Source organism: Pipra filicauda, unplaced genomic scaffold, assembly GCF_003945595.2.
Source record: "Pipra filicauda isolate LSUMZ 115617 unplaced genomic scaffold, ASM394559v2 scaffold71_size5581439_pilon, whole genome shotgun sequence".
Taxonomy (NCBI): domain Eukaryota; kingdom Metazoa; phylum Chordata; class Aves; order Passeriformes; family Pipridae; genus Pipra; species Pipra filicauda.
The window spans coordinates 1,791,434-1,809,241 of record NW_024104887.1 but is presented as its reverse complement, the minus strand read 5'-3'; the positions used below and the strand labels follow the sequence as shown (position 1 = coordinate 1,809,241).

Sequence of the window (17,808 nt, the reverse complement as noted above, 5' to 3'; positions counted from 1 at the left end):
GGCATGGCTCAGCCCTGCTCCTGAGGGGCCGTCCGGGCTGACTGGAAGGATTTCAGGCAGCCTCCGAGACCAGCAGCCCCAGCAGTGCCAGCCAGGCTCTCCGGGGATGTGCCTGTGGCTTCCCAGCCCTCCGGGGCAGAGGGCTCTGCAGCCCCCAGGGCCTGAGCACACCCTGGGCTGCTCCTGGTTCCACAGCAGGCCCCAGATCCTCAGAGCTGCCCCACAAGGTGCCACGGGACCAGGGTCGGCCTCAAGTCGTGGCCGCGGGGCACGATGTGCTCGGTGTGGTGGCAGAGAGACAGGAGGGAGGAGAAAGGTTGAGGAGCATCAGGGAGCCTGAGGAAGAGAGAGGCTGGTGGGACCAGGCTATGTCTGCGTCTTTATTATTTCTTTATTAAATTAACCAACTCCTCAAAGGCTATTCTTCTCTCTTCTTCAATGTCTATGTCGGAGTAACGGTTGTTCGCTCCTCTCTCTCTGCTTGGGGAAGGTGACGTGTCACGGGCCGGGATGATCTTTATCTGCGTGAGCTGAGGTGCCCAGGAGACGTGCTTGGTCTTGCGGGTCCTGGCTGGCCGTTGCTCCTGTGAGGTGGAAGGGCCTGGGGACGAGGTGGAAGGGCCTGGGGACGAGGGGCAAGGGTGAGCTCCCCACTTCCCAGAGGCAGCCCCCGGCTGGGGCAGCGCTGCCAGCCCAGGACGTGGCAGGCAGCAGGGACACCTGCCTGTCCAGAGACCCCCAGGGTTGGGGGTGCTGGTCCCCACCCACCAGCACAGACGCTGTTGTCCCACACTGACCCTGCTTGCTCCCTGGCCCCCTCCCCAGCAGATGACCAGTTCCCTTTCCCTTCACCAGCCCATGCCCTGACAGGGCCATACCTGGCTCTTCCTGTGCACTGTCCACCACAGGAGTCTGGTCCTTCTGCTCCGGGGAGTTGGGGCCAGAAGTGCCCACCACTATGGTCACGTTAGGCTGGGAAGGAGAGAGCAGCTGGTTGCAACACAGGGCCCAACTCATCATCCCCCAGCAACCCTCCCAACCCAGCTCTCCCTGGGGCACCTGAAGGCACAGATTCCCCCGGCATACTCAGCCTCACCCTCCCAGCCTCAGTCACACCTGCTGTGTCCGAGCCTTCCCTACCTTGCTGGGGAGTGCTGTGATGCCCTTCAGCCGCACATTGTTCCGGGGGGAAGCCTGGATGAGCTGCCTGGGGCTTCTGCTGCTCTGAGGATTCCCGGTGCTCGGTGCCACTCGGGGGATCTTGCCATTGATCACTGTTCTCCTGTGGGATGGGAACAGGGATGTTCAGTGCCCGGCACCGTGGCATCCTGGGCTTCACCCTCCTGCAGCAGGGAGGGGACCAGGGGGTGCTCCCCAGCGGCACGTGTCCCTCCCAGCTCTCCTCCACCTGCTGCAGGCGACCCAAGCCCATCCCATGGGGCTGGATCTGCTCTTTGTTTCCCCATAGCCAGGCGAGCTGGCCATGGCCATGGCAGGTCCCTGTGCACAGGACAGCAGCAGGCAGGAGCTGGGCTTGGTTGTGGGAATTGCTTTCACAGGAGGCATCCTACTCCACCCCAAGCCTGAGCTCAGGCAGTAAAACCCCCAGAGCTGGGGCAAACACTGGCCTTCCACAGCCCTCCCTCTGCTCCCCTGCACTGCTCAGGCCCACAAGGCCACTCCGCCCCCATGCAGAGAAGAGCTCTCCTTGCTAGGGCAGGGCTATCCTGCACCCCAGGAGCCAGGGATGTGTCCTCAGGTCCCCTACCTTTGGCTTTGCTGTGCGTCCTTGATGGGGGGCAGGGCTGAAAATCTTGATGGGGGGCAGTGGCTGCAAGTACGGGAGTGTCTCGGGTTTCCTGTGGAGGGCAGAAGCCACAGGTTGGTGACATGGGACAAACAACTCACGCCTGCTGGGGGCAGTACCGCAAAACCCACAGTCTTGTACCTCACAGACTGCACATCACAGTGTCGGCAGCCCTTGGGGACAAGGCCTCACACTCCGTCCTGATGGGCAGGGCTGAGGAGGGGGCTCAGCAGGGTCAGACCCTCCCAAGCAGACACCCTCACCCCTGTGCCTGGCACAGAGGGTCACCCCTGGCAGCCATTGAGCCCCATCCCACTCACGCAGCCCCCCCAAAGCAGAGGTGATACTCACGGGCCAGGAACCTGCGTTTTGACCGGGCGGTCACAGGACAGGCACGTGAAAGGGACTGGCAGCTGCCTAAGGAGGGGGAGACAAAAGGGCTGGCTGAGCTCCTGGGGGGACACAGCCCTGCCCACCCGCAGGCAGCAGCTCGCTGGCAGCAGCAAGGTGCTGGGCACGGCACTGCAGGGAGTCACGGCGTCTGCAGGGCCAACCGTGGCTGTGGGGCCTGGTTTCTCCCCATTCCACAACGCACTGGCTGGTGCCAGCTGAAGGGCACAGGGCCCACGCTGCCATCCCAAGCAGCCCTTGCACTGCTTGCAGTGCTTCAGCAGCACTAATGACCCCCCTGTGCCTGGCCAGGAGGGCAGGGCACCACCCAGCCCTGGGGCGCTGCATGTCACACCCCTGCCAGGGGAAGGAGTGCCCATCTCCCAGCCTTGCTTCTGGAAGCCTTTGCAGCCACAGCCCCCTTTGCTTTGGGAGGGCTCTGTCCCACAGCTGCCCCCTCCTCATGTCTCCTGTCCTGTGCAGAACCTGCTGCTGGTGGAAGGAGAGGGTGCAGCTGCTTCATCAGCATTGCCACGGTTTGTTTGGTGGCTAAATTGGTGCAGTGCCAGGGTACCACGTGGGCACTGTCTGGGACAGCTGGAGGGAACAGCACCATCGCTGTCCCCAAAGCCATTGCCATCCCCATCCCACTCACTTCCTCAGCCCAGCGGCGCTGTCACTCTCTGCCATCTTCTTCTCAAGCTCTTTGATGCTCTTCTGCCAGATCTTCTCCATCTGCTTATGGAAAGGCTTCAGCTCCAGGCGATCCAGCTGTGGACAGGTGCACACCCTCAGCCACTTGCCCCGGCATGGGACATGGCTGTCTCCAGGGAAGATCCAAGCGGGGGACCCTCAGAGGGATGCTGCCTCAGGCTGCCAAGACCCAAAGTTCCCAGTTTTGCATGAGAGGGATGAGACACCCCTCACCTTGTTTTCCATCATGTTGCTGAGCTGCTGTTGCACCTCGTTCCATTGCTCATTCTGTCCCAACACCTGGCCCTGCATCTCCTGCAGCCTCTGATCCAGCCGCTCCATGCTCGCCTCAAACTGGGTGCAACTGACTTTGCTGCCCAAGGCAGATTTCTGGCAGAGGAGAAAGGCAGCAGTGAAGAGGGGAAAGTGTTGAGGAATGACAGGCAGGGCCAGGGCATGTCAGGGGCAGAGGGAGAAGCACTCCCTCTGTACCATCGTGCCCCTTCCAGGGCAGGGTGGCCCCGTTCACCCCATCACCCCCGCAGGGTCGGTCCCACCAGACTGTACCATGTCCTTTGCCGCCAACATGTTCTGCTCCTCTGCTTTGTCCTTCAGTGTCTCCAAGGACTGGAACAGCATCTTTCAACACAGAAAGCATCCCATGACATGGCAGCAGGACTGGAGCTGCCTCCTGGTCAGCTGAGCAGCCCCTGCTCCCCCTACCCAAAATCCTCTGGGAAACGCCCTTGTATAACTGCCTGCAGAGCTTGTAGCGCTTGGCATGGTGCAGAGTTTCCTGTGTGTCCCCTTGCGGGGTGTCTGCCTGGTGAGATGCTCGGACCCCAGCAGGCAGCTTTTCCGAGCACCCCCTCAATGCGTTCCGGCTGGCCGCACAGTCCTTCTGGAGGTTCCCTGAGACCAAGCTGAGCTCCTCACAGTCCCCTTGAATCTTCCTGACCTGGTCCTCCATGTCCTCCATGTGCTGCAGGAGCTGCTGGTCCTGCTCCAGGGAGGAAAAAAAGATGATGCTTAGCAAGGGGAGTCTGGTTCCACGAGTCCTCAGTGTCAACAGGACATTTGCACCCAGGCTTTAATTTCCTTCCATGCTGCTGTCTGGTCCAAGTCAGTCTGGGGGCAGTGAGGGGCTCCCAACATTTTACAGCAAAGCACAGCCAGCCAGGGAATGTCATCAGTGCACTCCCAAGTCCCCTGGGGTGCCAACTCCCTACCTGGTTCCTTGGCTTTGTGATGTTCTCCACCTTGCCCACAGTTATCTGCTGTGACTGCAGGGAGTCCACCTCCTCCTCGAGTTTCTCACAGCGCTGGACGAGCTCCCCCAAAAGCACTTTGTAGTCAAAGGTGCACTTGGAGCACTTTGCCTTCTCCTGCTCCTCCTGCACGATGCTCACTGTCTCCTCCAGCTCACCCAGCTGCAGGAAGGGCAGAAGGAATCTGCTCAGAGATGGGATGGATGCAACCAGCACACCTGGTTGCCGTGGGGCTCGATGGCCCCAGCCAGATGGGGGATGTGGCTGGAACCCCGTCAGGACCCCTCCACTGAGCTGGCGGGTGGTGGGAGTGCTCCCGCAGCACCTCACCTTCTCCTGCATCTGGTTGGTCGTCTCGGTCACCAGCTGCTCCAGCATGGCATTCCTCATCTCCTGCTGCTCCTCCATCTTCTTCAGCTCACTCTTTGTCTCCTGCAGCACGGACCTGGCCAGCGAGATGGGGGCAGGGGCTGGCTTAGCCTCCCCAGTGCTGCTCGGGCAATGTCCCTTACCCCCAAACCAGGATGCTCCCAGGCCCTCTGGGCTTCCTTGAAGCCCTACAGAGTACAAAACCCTCTCCCATCCTCTTACTCCAGTTGCTGAGTGATCTGCTCATTGGTCTCTTCTTTCCACTTTGCAATATCCTCTCTCAGCTTTCTGATGTCATCCTCCATCTTCTTCATCTGGGAAGGGCAGTGGTGGCAGACTCAGGGCACAGATCTCGTGTTGTCCCAGCGCAAGAGCCCTTCAGCTGCAAGGGCAGACCCAGGGCCCCACATCCCGTCCCTGTCTCGATCCCACATCCCCAGTTCAGGCAGCCACACTCAAGCACCCCACAAAAGCCCAAAGATGACACCAGCCAGCAGCTCACCGATGCAAGGGTCTCCTTCATCTTCTGAGCCATCTGGGACTGTGTCATCTTAATCAGGCCAATCTCCTCACGGAGATCCTGGTAGTCAGCCATGGCCTAGGAGACACAAGTGGTGGGGGTGAGTCCCAGTGGAAGGTCCCTGGGAACCTGCAGGACCTTGCACCCTGCCGTGGTGTGCCCAGCACAGGGGACAGTGCAGGTCAGGCTCAGCCAGGCTGGCAGGGCACTGTGGGCAGCACTCTCCATGCATCCAGCAGGGCCAGGGCTGCTGAGCCTCTGACAGCAGCAGTTCACCTGATCATGCTCCTCCATGATCTTCTTCATGTCCTCTGCCATGCGGGACTGTAGGAGAAAGGGGTGTCAGAGATGGGCCCCTGGGGAGTGTCCCTGGGGAACACGACCTTCACCCCCACTGTGATCTCCACAAACCTGCGCCCCTGGGATCCTTGACACACCTTTGGCCTCACCACTCTCCTCATGAAGAGCCTGAGAGAAAATCTAGGAAAAAGGGTTCTCGGGGGTGAGCCCCAGGGCAGCAAGTGCCCCGAGACCCCCAGCCCTGCCCTGGGGAGCCCATGGCACAGGCAGGGTCAGCAGGGAGAGCCCCAGTGCCGCCTGCCCGAGCCCGGCTCTGTGCCAGAGCACTGAAGCCCATCCCAAGGGCCAGGAAGTGCTGCCAGCAGCCGAAGTGCTGCCTGGGCAGTGAGGGCAGAGTCAAGCACTGCTGAGGAAGTGGGGAGGGACTGACTGGTGAGGGAGCACCAGGGGCTCTGGGAAGAGCCACTACCTCTGGCATGAACGTCTTGACGGCTTCCACTTCCTTCTTCATTTGTTTTACATCAGTGGCCAACTCAGCCAGTGAGGGGCCACTCAGCTCGCCCGTCCACGGCTCCTGGGCCGTCAGGTACTGCACGTCCAGGTGCCCCAGCACGGCCTGCAGCAGTTTCCTCAGGGCCGCAAAGTGGACGGCTCCATTCTGGGGCATCCCGATGGCGAGATCCAGCAGCTGGGAGAGGCTGAGAGTCTCCAAGGGAGTCGCCATGTCTGCAAACACAAAAGCCTTTCTGACCAGACAAGATCTGCCAGGGATGCTTAAAAGTGATGGCAAAGGGGGTGACCAGGAGGGATTTTTAAATGACCTATAGGGATGATATAGGGGATGCCCTATAGGGATGATAAAAGTGATGATCTATATGGATTATAAAAGGGATTGCCAATAGGGATTTTAAACTGTATGTCCTATAGGGAAGATAAAAGGGATTACCTACAGGGATTTTAAAATATATGACCTATAGGGATTCTAAAGGGATTACTTATTGGAATGTTAAAATGTAGGACCTAGAGGGATTCTAAAAGGGATGCCTTATAGGGGTTCTAAAAGGGATACCTTATAGGGATTCTAAAAGGGATGACCTATTGGGATTCTAAAAGGGATGACTTATTGGGATGTTAAAAGGGATGACCTAGAGGGATTCTTAAAGGGGTGACCTATAGGGATGATAAAAGGGGAGACCAATAGGAATGGTAACAGGGATAAGCAAAAGGGTTGATAAAACAATAGAAGAAGTAGCCTGATCAAATGGATCAGCCAAAGCGATGAGGAAGCGGGTCAGTCGCCAGAAGGCTCCTTCCTCCTTCCTCGGCCCTCGAAGGACTGGGGTCTGCGCTGCACGTGCCCCTCTTCATCACAGCTCCCGTTGCCAGGCAACGGCCCCACCCCACCCCCAGGACACAGTGGGTCACAGAGCCATGGAGACATGAGGTCATAGAGTCATGAGGTCATAGAGCCATGGAAAGGTTTGGGCTGGAAGGGACCTTAATGGTCATCTCATTCCAATCCCTGCCAGGAACAGGAATAATGACACTTTCCACTATCCCACGTTTCTCCAAGCCCCATCCAAAAGTCTCCCAGGAGAGGAGATACTCCATTATTTTTCTGTCAATGACTTTAAGACTTGAGTTACAGCTAAGCCACTTTCTCCTTTGCCGTGTCAGACTCTTGTTCTTTTACAAGGCAACTTGCAGTCAGCTCTTGGTTTCCTCTTGCATTGTGGAGCGGGGAATAAGCCTGGCTTTGCTCTCTTTGCTCAAGATGATAGATGTATTTACTAGCCAGGGATATGCATATTCATTCCTCAACCGGACTGAGTCTTCTTGACTTGTCTCTGGACTCTGCATGTTCAATTAACTGCCACTTCTGTGTAATTTGCAACACCTTCAGGAACGTTTTATTGCCACAACCCTGTGACAAGCATCCCTGCAAATGTCACTTCCCCAGCACATCTGAGACAGTGCTGTGGGCTCATGTCCTTCCTCCGCTGGGACAGGGCGCGGCTCTGCGGGAGTGGGGACAGGAGGGCCCCGTGCCCGGCGTGGGTTCCCCGTGTCCCCCTGTGCCTGTGTGTCCCCCGCCTCGGGGGCTGCTCCTGCCCGGGATGGCCCGGCCCGGCCGCAGGGCCCCGCCGGGCCTGGGCAGGATCACCCAGTTTAGCTTCCCTATCACCCAGTTTAGCTATCCCATCACCCAGTTTAGCTTCCCTATCACCCAGTTTAGCTATCCCATCACCCAGTTTAGCTATCCCATCACCCAGTTTAGCTATCCCATCACCTAGCAGCAAGAGAACCAGAGACTGTATAAGTAAAATCACAAAATGCTTTGCCTTTTCGTATTTGCAACACAGAGTTTTTGATATAACAGCGTAATGCTAAGTTTTATTTTGCTGTTAAAATAATGTTTGTTGTTTGTTTCTAATTGTTTCAACAAGTGCCTTCTGCCCGTATAGCATCAGAACATACACCACATAAAAACACACACAGTTTCACCATAATGTGAGAAACTGAGTCTCGGAGTGAAATGATTTTTCAAATTAGAATTTACTACATAGTAGAAGCAAGCAGTGCTGGGTGACAGGGGAGTCTTCGCTCCTAGACCTGCCACCCCGATACAGTGTGTGTGTCCAGTATTTATTTCAGACATCCCATGTATATTCATTACATCACATAGATACACATTTTACATTGCTATTCCAGGTATTCAACATATGTTTCTTTTTACAACTAAGACTAATTTGTTACCTCTACAACAATTTATAAATTCATATGTTCCTCAACAAAAGGCACCAGTGTGTTAATGACCTGAGCTGACCTGGTTCGGCTATAACTCATGTCAAGGAGGGCAGGGAAGGTGATAGTTTGTTTTATGTCTTTATAGGAGTGCAATTAATTTTACAATCCCTTTGGTTTTTTTCTTTCCTGAGGTCACATTAACCCATTTGTTTCCCATTTGTTTCCGTTGCTGACACGAATTAGGGCTTGTGTTTATTACAACAGCCAATCAACAAAAGGCAATGCAGAAACAGAATAAAATACAGAACATATATGTGTGGATGTGTGAAAAGTGGCCACCTGCATGAATGGAAAGAATGTATGTGTGTGTGTGTATGAGAAATAAAAATACTTTTTTTTTAATAGGCGTATCGTGAAGTTGTCAGATATCCAAGTCCCAGACTAGACCTGGATGTCAGGGTCTTTTTTGGCCGGATAAGGGAAATATAAAAGTTCCTAAAAAAATTAAAATCTTTTAGGGCCATGTGAGAATTTTGTACACAGGGGTTTCTTTTCTCTCTTTGGGCTAAGAACAAAGGAAGATCCATCATTTTTGACAGAGGATGCCCAGCAGCCAATCGGAAAGGAGGGAAAGCCCCTTTTCAGAGAAAAGAAACCTTTTTAGGCAAAAATGAATTTATTAAGCTTATCTGAAAAAAGGTGGGGTTTTGTGTAACTATAAAATGTATGAAAATTAAACCCAAAGGGTCTTTTTCCCCAGAAATTCGGTGAGAGAAAGACCCAGGGTGCTGAATAAATTCTTCCTTGTTTCTTTGTTCCCTGAGTTTATGCCGTCTTTCTAAATTTAAAAGAGGGATTTTTCCCACATGTGTGTAAAACCAAAAAATAATACCTCAAATAAAGCACAGCAAACTTTGCCTACACCTTCTATCAACACTAACCCTCAAGATCTCTCCTTAAACAAAAAAGGGGGAATGCAGAATAAACCCCAAAGGAATGTTTTGCCAAAGCCTATATTAAAAAATTTAAATTGAACACAAACCTCAGAGAAAAACCCAAATTATAATCAAAAATTTGCAACCAAGCCAGTGGAAAAGACCATTTCCCACCATAACATGGGAAAGAACAGTCTATATATGTTTCTACAGGTTTTAGTTCAAAAATAGATGGGTTAAACCAGCATTGCCACAACCTGATGCAAAGCTTTAACCTTCTGGGGATCGCTCTAAGGGATAGGGGTTAAATAATAAGTTAAATATATGTTGCAGTTAGGATTGGTTTACATGTTTATTTTATATTTTTATACTATATCTATTGAAGTGTTTACAACGTTTACAATTAAACAAGTGTTCTTAAAAAAAATAGAAAGAGGGGAATTGTGGGAATTAGAGTGTGAGAAATAAATAAGACAGTTTTATCACAAACAGGGATTTCCATGGTCACCTCAGGCTGAGATACCTGGAGGTCATTTGGAGAGACTGAAGAGCCATTTTGTGGTCAGGAGCTGGGTTGCATGTTGTTCTGGTCACTGTTACTGACTGCTGCTTACTGCCTTGTTTGCTGTTCTTATTGTTCTGGTTTTTCTGATCACTGTTACTACTGCCGACTTACTGTTTTGTTTACTGGTAGTAGTGATTTCCATGATAGTAGGAAGGCCAATTGGAAAGCATGTAAGGCAGTGAGACCAATTTGGGCTCACTGCCAGGGGACCATGTGGCCGGGAGCAGGAAACAACCAGATAGGTGGATGGGAACAACCAGTGAACTGTACCAAAAGGCAAGGATTGCCTTTGGAGGAAGAGGGGAGCAGGGCCTGGTGTGGGAGGTGCGAGAGAGTGGTTATGTAAATCAAGAGATCTTAAAAAGGCCTGTCCCCTCCCAGTCAGGGGTGCTCGAACCAGGTCATGAGTTCAGTGCACCCAGCGCGCTGTTAATAAAGTTCTTTGTTTCACTTTATTTGTCCGTCTTCTAAATTTTAAATAGAGATATTTCTCACAAGAGCCTGGAAAAAAACCCAGACCTTTGCAGAGAACAGAGCAACTCATTACAGAAGTGAGCTGTAACTCCGAAAACTGCTGTCTCCCTGTGTGACAGCTAGCAGCCGCTTGGATACTGCGGTCACACTTTTTGCCTTATAAGGAAAGTTTTTCTTTTTGTGTTTGGTTATAAAAGGGACTGTGACCCCCCAAAAAACTGGTCTCAGTTCTTCACCCCCCCTGGGTCTGAGTCTTAAAGCCCTGCAGGGGCCTGAGAGGGACGGGTGGGCAAGGGGCTGCCCGCCCCCGGGGAGAGGAAACCCTGTGGGCCAGCCCCTGCTGCTGCCCCTCGAGAAAGGGACCGCAGGAGGAAGAGGACAGATGAGCTTGGAATCTGCCAGTGCCCAGATGAAGGCACAGCTCTGCTGGGCCCTGCCATCAGGGCTGGCACTTGGGCATGGCTCAGCCCTGCTCCTGAGGGGCTGTCCGGGCTGACTGGAAGGATTTCAGGCAGCCTCTGAGACCAGCAGCCCCAGCAGTGCCAGCCAGGCTCTCCGGGGATGTGCCTGTGGCTTCCCAGCCCTCCAGGGTAGAGGGTTCCGCAGCCCCCGGGGCCTGAGCACACCCTGAGCTGCTCCTGGTTCCACAGCAGGCCCCAGATCCTTAGAGATGCCCCACAAGGTGCCACGGGACCAGGGCCAGCCTCAAGTCGTGGCCACGGGGCACAATGTGCTCAGCCTGGTGGCAGAGAGACAGGAGGGAGGAAAAAGGTTGAGAAGCATCAGGGAGCCTGAGGAAGAGAGAGGCTGGTGGGACCAGGATTTATCTGCATTTTGAAGGTTTTTTATTAACCTAATAAAATCAAAAAGTCATCCGTTTGAGGGCAATTTTCACAAAGTCTTGTGTCTGCTTAGAAGACGTCCCTGGGCACCCAGTCCTGTCCAGCTGTTTGGGGGCTGACGATGTCTGGCGGGGCCGGAGTGTCTGGATGAGCGCTGGTGTTCGGGAGACGTGGCTGTGGGTTGTGGCTGGTCGGTGGTCCTGTGAGGTGGAAGGGCCTGGGGACGAGGGGCAAGGGTGAGCTCCCCACTTCCCAGGGGCAGTCCCTGGCTGGGGCACCACTGCCAGCCCAGGACGTGGCAGGCAGCAGGGACACCTGCCTGTGCAGAGACCCCCAGGGTTGGGGGTGCTGGTCCCCACCCACCAGCACACAAGCTGTTGTCCCACACTGGCCAGGGCCATCCCCCCACCGTGCTCCACCTCCAATGCCAGTCACCCCATCTGCTTCATCCTGCTTCTGCCTCTTCCATCCAACTCCAGACCCGAGACCCCCATGCCAGCCCGCCCAGTTCTGCACACAAAGCTTTGCTTGCTCCCCAGCAGACAAACAGTCCCCTTTCCCTTCACTGTCCCGTGCCCCGACAGGGCCATACCTGGCTCATCCTGTGCTCTATCCACCACAGGAGGCTGGTCCTTCTGGACCTGGGTGATGTTGCCATTGCTGCCCAGCAGCTTGATCACAGTAGGCTGGGAAGGAGAGAGCAGCTGGGGCTCAATTCAGCCTCCCCCAGCAACCCTCCCAACCCAGCTCTCCCTGGGGTACCTGAAGGCACAGATTCCCCTGGCATACTCAGCCTCACCCTCCCAGCCTCAGTCACACCTGCTGTGTCTGTGCCTTCCCTACCTTGCTGGGGAGTGCTGTGATGCCCTTCAGCCGCACGTTGTTCCGGGGGGAAGCCTGGATGAGCTGCCCGGGGCTTCTGCTGCTCTGAGGGTTCCCGGTGCTCGGTGCCACTCGGGGGATCTTGCCATTGATCACTGTTCTCCTGTGGGATGGGCACAGGGATGCTCAGTGCCTGGCACCGTGGCATCCTGGGCTTCACCCTCCTGCAGCAGGGAGGGGACCAGGGGGTGCTCCCTGGTGGCACATGTCCCTCCTGGCTCCCCTCCAAGGCAAATGTCCCCTCCTTCCTCTCAGGCAGGAGCTGGGCTTGGTTGTGGGAATTGCTTTCACAGGAGGCATCCTACTCCACCCCAAGCCTGAGCTCAGGCAGAGACCAGACAAAACTCATCACGTGTGGTTTCAGTGACCTTGAGACAGAGTCCTGGGCTAGACATGGCAGTGGAAAGAGGGCAGTAAAACCCACAGAGCTGGGGCAAGCACTGACCTTCCACAGCCCTCCCTCTGCTCCCCTACACTGCTCAGGCCCACAGGGCCCCTCTGCCCTCATGCAGGGAAGAGCTCTCCTTGCTAGGGCAGGGCTATCCTGCACCCCAGGAGCCAGGGATGTGTCCTCAGGTCCCCTACCTTTGGCTTTGCTGTGCGTCCTTGCTGGGGGGCAGTGGTTGAAAATATGGGAGTGTCTCAGGATGCCTGGGGAGGGCAGAAACCACAGGTGGGTGACAGGGGACAAACCACTCACTCCTGCTCACGGCCCCCAAACACCACAGGCTTGTAGCCCACAGCACCCCTTGCCTGTAGCCCTTGCGTACGAGCACCCACAACCCCTCTTGATGGGCAGGGCTGAGGAGGGGGCTCAGCAGGGTCAGACCCTCCCAAGCAGACACCCTCACCCCTGTGCCTGACACAGCAGGTCACCCCTGGCAGCCATTGAGCCCCATCCCACTCACGCAGCCCCCCCAAAGCAGAGGTGATACTCACGGGCCAGGAACCAGTGTTTTGACCGGGCGGTCACAGGACAGGCACGTGAAAGGGACTGGCAGCTGCCTAAGGAGGGGGAGACAAAAGGGCTGGCTGAGCTCCTGGGGGGACACAGCCCTGCCCACCCGCAGGCAGCGGCTCGCTGGCAGCAGCAAGGTGCTGGGCACGGCACTGCAGGGAGTCACGGCGTCTGCAGGGCCAACCGTGGCTGTGGGGCCTGGTTTCTCCCCATTCCCCAACCCACTGGCCGGTGCCAGCTGAAGGGCACAGGGCCCACGCTGCCATCCCAAGCAGCCCTTGCACTGCTTGCAGTGCTTCAGCAGCACTAATGACCCCCCTGTGCCTGGCCAGGAGGGCAGGGCACCACCCAGCCCTGGGGCTCTGCATGTCACACCCCTGCCAGGGGAAGGAGTGCCCATCTCCCAGCCTTGCTTCTGGAAGCCTTTGCAGCCACAGCCCCCTTTGCTTTGGGAGGGCTCTGTCCCACAGCTGCCCCCTCCTCGTGCCTCCTTTCCTGTGCAGAACCTGCTTCTGGTGGAAGGAGAAGGTGCAGCTGCTTCATCAGCATCGCCACGGTTTGTTTGGTGGCTAAATTGGTGCAGTGCCAGGGTACCACGTGGGCACTGTCTGGGACAGCTGGAGGGAACAGCACCATTGCTGTCCCCAAAGCCATTGCCATCCCCATCCCACTCACTTCCTCAGCCCAGCGGCGCTGTCACCCAAGATCCTGTTCTCAAGGTCCTCCATCTTCCCCTTCCAGATCTCCTCTAACCGATTTCGGAAATACTTCAGCTCCCCACGATCCAGCTGTGGACAGGTGCACACCCTCAGCCAGCTGCCCTGGCAGGGGTCGTGGCCAGCTCCAGGGAAAATCCAGGAGTGGGACCCTCAGAGGGATGCTGCCTCAGGGTGCCAAGACCCAAAGGTGCCAATTTTAACAGCAGGGACGAGGCACCGCTCACCTTGTTTTCCATCATGTCCTTGAGCTTCTGCTGCAGCTCATTGCAGTGCTGCTTCTGTCCTGACATCTGGCCCTGAATCTTCCGCAGCCTCTCATCCAGCCCCTCCATGCTCGCCTCAAACTGAGTGCAATCAACTTTGCTGCCCAAGGCATCTTTGTCCGCTTTCTAGCAGAGGGGAAAGGCAGGAGATCAGAGGGGAAAAGGTTGAGGAATGACAGGTAGGGCCAGGGCGTGTCAGGGGCAGAGAGAGAAGCACTCCCTCCCTCCCTTTCAGGGCAGGGTGGCCCCGGTCACCCCATCACCCCCATGGGGTTGTTCCCACCCGTGGAGGGACAAGGGACCTGCACTTGGTCTGGAAATCCTCCCTCTCCCAGGCCACTTCTGCCACCCATCCCCCAAGGAACAAGGGGCATTTGTCACCCTGCCCAGGAAGCCCTGGGCTGGCACAGAGGGCCCTCGAGACTCTACCATGTCCATTGCTGTCAGCATGTTCTGCTCATCTACTTTTTCCTTCTTCAGCCTCTCCAAGGACTGGAACAGCATCTTTCAACACAGAAAGCATCCCATGAAACCGCAGCAGGGTTGCAGCTGCCTCCTGGCCAGCCTGGCACCCCCTGGTCCCCCTACTGATAAACCCCCAGGAAAGGCACTTGGAAGCTCCACAGTGTGTGAGCAGCTTGGCAGGGGGACAGATTCCTTGTGGTCCCCTGCCTGGAGTCTGCCTGGGGGATGCTCTGACCCCATAGGACTTTTACCCACCCACCTCAATAGCTTTCTGCTTCATCTGACAGTCTGTCTGGATACTCTCCGAGATGTAGCTGAACTTCTTGTATTCCTTTTGAATCTTGCCGAATGAGTCTTCCATGTGCTGCAGCAGCTGCTGGTCCTGCTCCAGGGAGGAAGAACAGGAGTGGTGCTGAGCAAAGGGAGTCTGTTTTCCCCACAGAGGCAGATCCGTGTTACTCAGCCTGTGGTCAGAAGCCCTCACTGTCAACAGGACATTTACACCAAGGCTTTAATTTCCTTCCACGCTGCTGACTGGTTGCAATGAACAGACCTGGGTGCTGTGGGGTTTGATGGCCCCAGCCAGATGGGGGATGTGGCTGGAACCCTCTCAGGACCCCTCCACTGAGCTGGCGGGTGGTGGGAGTGCTCCCCCAGCACCTCACCTGAGCATTCAGCTGGTTGGCTGTCTCAGTCACCAGCTGCTCCAGCATGGAATTCTTCATCTCCTGCTGCTCCTCCATCTTCTTCAGCTCACTCTTTGTCTTCTGCAGCACAGACCTGGCCAGCAGGATGGGGGCAGGGGCTGGCTTAGCCTCCCCAGCGCTGCTTGGGCAATGTCCCTTACCCCCAAACCAGGATGCTCCCAGGCCCCCTGGGCTTCTTTGCAGCCCTACAGAGCACAAAACCCTCTCCTGTCCTCTTACTCCAGTTGCTGAGTGATCTGCTCATTGGTCTCTTCTTTCCACTTGGCGATATCCTCCCTCAGCTTTCTGATGTCGTCCTCCATCTTCTTCATCTGGGAAGGGCAGTGGTGGCAGACTCAGGGCACAGACCTCATGTTGTCCCAGCACGAGGGCCCTTCAGCTGCAAGGGCAGACCCAGGGCCCCACACCCTGTCCCTGGCTCGACCTCAAATCCCCAGCTCAGGGAGCCACACTCAAGTGCCCCATAAGAGCCAAAGATGACACCAGCCAGCAGCTCACCAATGCAAGGGTCTCTTTAATCCTCATAATGTCCTCTTCCATGAAGGATAGTGTTGCCTTTATCCTGTCAATCTCCTCGCGGAGATCCTGGCACTCAGCCATGGCCTAGGAGAGAGGGGTGGTGGGGGTGAGTCCCAGGGGAGGGTCCCTGGGGACCTGCAGGACCTTCCCCCTGCCGTGGTGTGCCCAGCACAGGGGACAGTGCAGGTCAGGCTCAGCCAGGCTGGCAGGGCACTGCGGGCAGCACTCTCCATGCATCCAGCAGGGCCAGGGCTGCTGAGCCTGCGGCCGGCACAGCCGAGGCCACTGGCTGCTGCCTCAGAGCCACAAGTGTCTGATGGCAGCAGTTCACCTGGTCATGCTCCTCCTGGACCTTCTTCATGTCCTCTGCCATGCGGGACTGTGCAGCCTTTAACTTGTCAATCTCCTGGAGATGCTTGGATTCAGCCATGGCCTAGGAGAAAGGGGTGTCAGAGATGAGCCCCCGGGGAGTGTCCCTGGGGAACATGACCTTCACCCCCACTGTGGTCTGCACAAGACCTGTGCCTCCTGGATCTTCTTGATGTCCTCTGACACACGGGAATGTTCGGCCTTTATTGCACCAATCTCTGCACGAAGGTCCTGAGAAACAGTTTAGTCCAAAGGCTTGTCAAAGGTGAGCTCCAGGGCAGCAAGTCCCCCGAGACCCCCAGCCCTGCCCTGGGGAGCCCATGGCACAGGCAGGGTCAGCAGGGAGAGCCCCAGTGCCGCCTGCCCGAGCCAGGCTCTGTGCCAGAGCACTGAAGTCCATCCCAAGGGCCAGGAAGCTCTGCCAGCAGCCGAAGCACTGCCTGGGCAGTGAGGGCAGAGTCAAGCACTGCTGAGGAAGTGGGGAGGGACTGACTGGTGAGGGAGTACCAGGGGCTCTGGGAAGAGCCACTACCTCAGATATGAGTTTCCTGCAGGATTCCATCTCCTGCTTCATGTCCTTCATGCCCATGGCCAACTCAGCCAGTGAGGGGCCACTCAGCTCGCCCGTCCACGGCTCCTGGGCCGTCAGGTACTGCACGTCCAGGTGCCCCAGCACGGCCTGCAGCAGTTTCCTCATGGCCGCAAAGTGGACGGCTCCATTCTGGGGCATCCCGATGGCGAGATCCAGCAGCTGGGAGAGGCTGAGAGTGTCCAAAGGAGTCGCCATGTCTGCAAAAATAAAAGCCTTCCTTGCCAGACAGGATCTGCCAGGGATGCGTAAAAGTGATGGCAAACAAAACGACCCACACAGATTTTAAAATATATGACCTATAGGGATGATATAAGGGATGCCCTATAGGGATGATAAAAGGGATGACCTATAGGGTTTATAAAATGTATGACCTATAGGGATGATACAAGGGATGATCAATGGGGGTTTTATACTGTATGTACTACAGGGATGATAACAGGGAGGCCCTATAGGGATGATCTATAGGGATTTTAAAACATATGACCTATAGGGATGATAACTGGGAAGACCTATAGGGATGATAAACTCTATAACCTATAGGAATGATAAACTGTAAAACCTACAGGGATGGTAACAGGGATGAGCTATAGGGATTATAAAAGGGATTACTTATTGGAATGTTAAAATGTAGGACCTAGAGGGATTCTAAAAGGGATGCCTTATAGGGATTCTAAAAGGGTTGACCTATAGGGATTCTAAAAGGGATGACCTATTGGGATTCTAAAAGGGATGACTTATTGGGATGTTAAAAGGGATGACCTAGAGGGATTCTTAAAGGGGTGACCTATAGGGATGATAAAAGGGGAGACCAATAGGGATGGTAAAAGGAATGAGCAAAAGGGTTGATAAAACAATAGAAGAAGTAGCCTGATCAAACGGATCAGCCAAAGCGATGAGGAAGCGGGTCAGTCGCCAGAAGGCTCCTTCCTCCTTCCTCGGCCCTCGAAGGACTGGGGCCTGCGCTGCACGTGCCCCTCTTCATCACAGCTCCCGTTGCCAGGCAACGGCCCCACCCCACCCCCAGGACACAGTGGGTCACAGAGCCATGGAGACATGAGGTCATAGAGCCATGGAAAGGTTTGGGCTGGAAGGGACCTTAATGCTCATTTCATTCCAACCCCTGCCAGGCACAAGAATAATGACACCTTCCACTAGCCCAGGTTGCTCCAAGTCAGACCTTGAACACTTGCAGGGATGGGGCAGCCACACTTTTCTCTGGGCCACCTGTGCCAGTGCCTCACCACCCTCAAAGGGAAGAATTTCTTCCCAATATCCCATCCAACCTTGCCCTCTGGAAGTGGGAAGCTTTTGCCCCTTTGTCCTGTCACTCAAGACCCTTGTCCAAAGTCCTTGTCCAGCCCTTTTGGAGCCCCTGTAGACACTGAAACATACCCTCTTCCAGGAAAGAGGAGAGTCCTTTATT

At 55.6% G+C, this 17,808-nt stretch overlaps 1 protein-coding gene across 7 annotated transcripts; it reads right to left on the bottom strand.

The window, feature by feature from the left end:
- Positions 1-367: 367 nt before the first annotated feature.
- On the bottom strand, positions 368-17,500 carry LOC113994902 (glutamine-rich protein 2-like). Of its 7 annotated transcripts, none has more exons than XM_039389263.1 (15): positions 16,326-17,500; positions 15,944-16,024; positions 15,756-15,857; positions 15,404-15,508; positions 15,125-15,216; positions 14,864-14,978; positions 14,458-14,580; positions 14,163-14,237; positions 13,695-13,859; positions 13,427-13,539; positions 12,733-12,798; positions 12,379-12,444; positions 11,755-11,896; positions 11,504-11,597; positions 368-622 (listed from the first exon to the last, which is right to left on the bottom strand). In XM_039389263.1, exons 1-15 carry the CDS (start codon positions 16,578-16,580, stop codon positions 384-386), a joined length of 1,833 nt encoding a protein of 610 aa, XP_039245197.1. In that variant the 5' UTR covers positions 16,581-17,500; the 3' UTR covers positions 368-383. The 7 variants fall into 7 exon arrangements, with proteins under 7 accessions (XP_039245197.1, XP_039245199.1, XP_039245196.1 ...); XM_039389265.1 differs by having other exon boundaries at positions 368-601; XM_039389262.1 differs by lacking the exon at positions 11,504-11,597 and adding an exon at positions 879-972.
- Positions 17,501-17,808: the final 308 nt, after the last annotated feature.

Bases quoted from the DNA above. Each gene is read 5' to 3' on its own strand.
- LOC113994902 (XM_039389263.1), bottom strand. From the start codon at position 16,580: ATGGCGACTCCTTTGGACACTCTCAGCCTCTCCCAGCTGCTGGATCTC. The intron at 14,979-15,124 runs GTAAGAGGACAG...CCTGCTGGCCAG, and splicing joins CAGATCACTCAGCAACTGGA to GTCTGTGCTGCAGAAGACAA. The intron at 12,799-13,426 runs GTGAGTGGGATG...CCCCCTCCTTAG, and splicing joins AGCGCCGCTGGGCTGAGGAA to GCAGCTGCCAGTCCCTTTCA.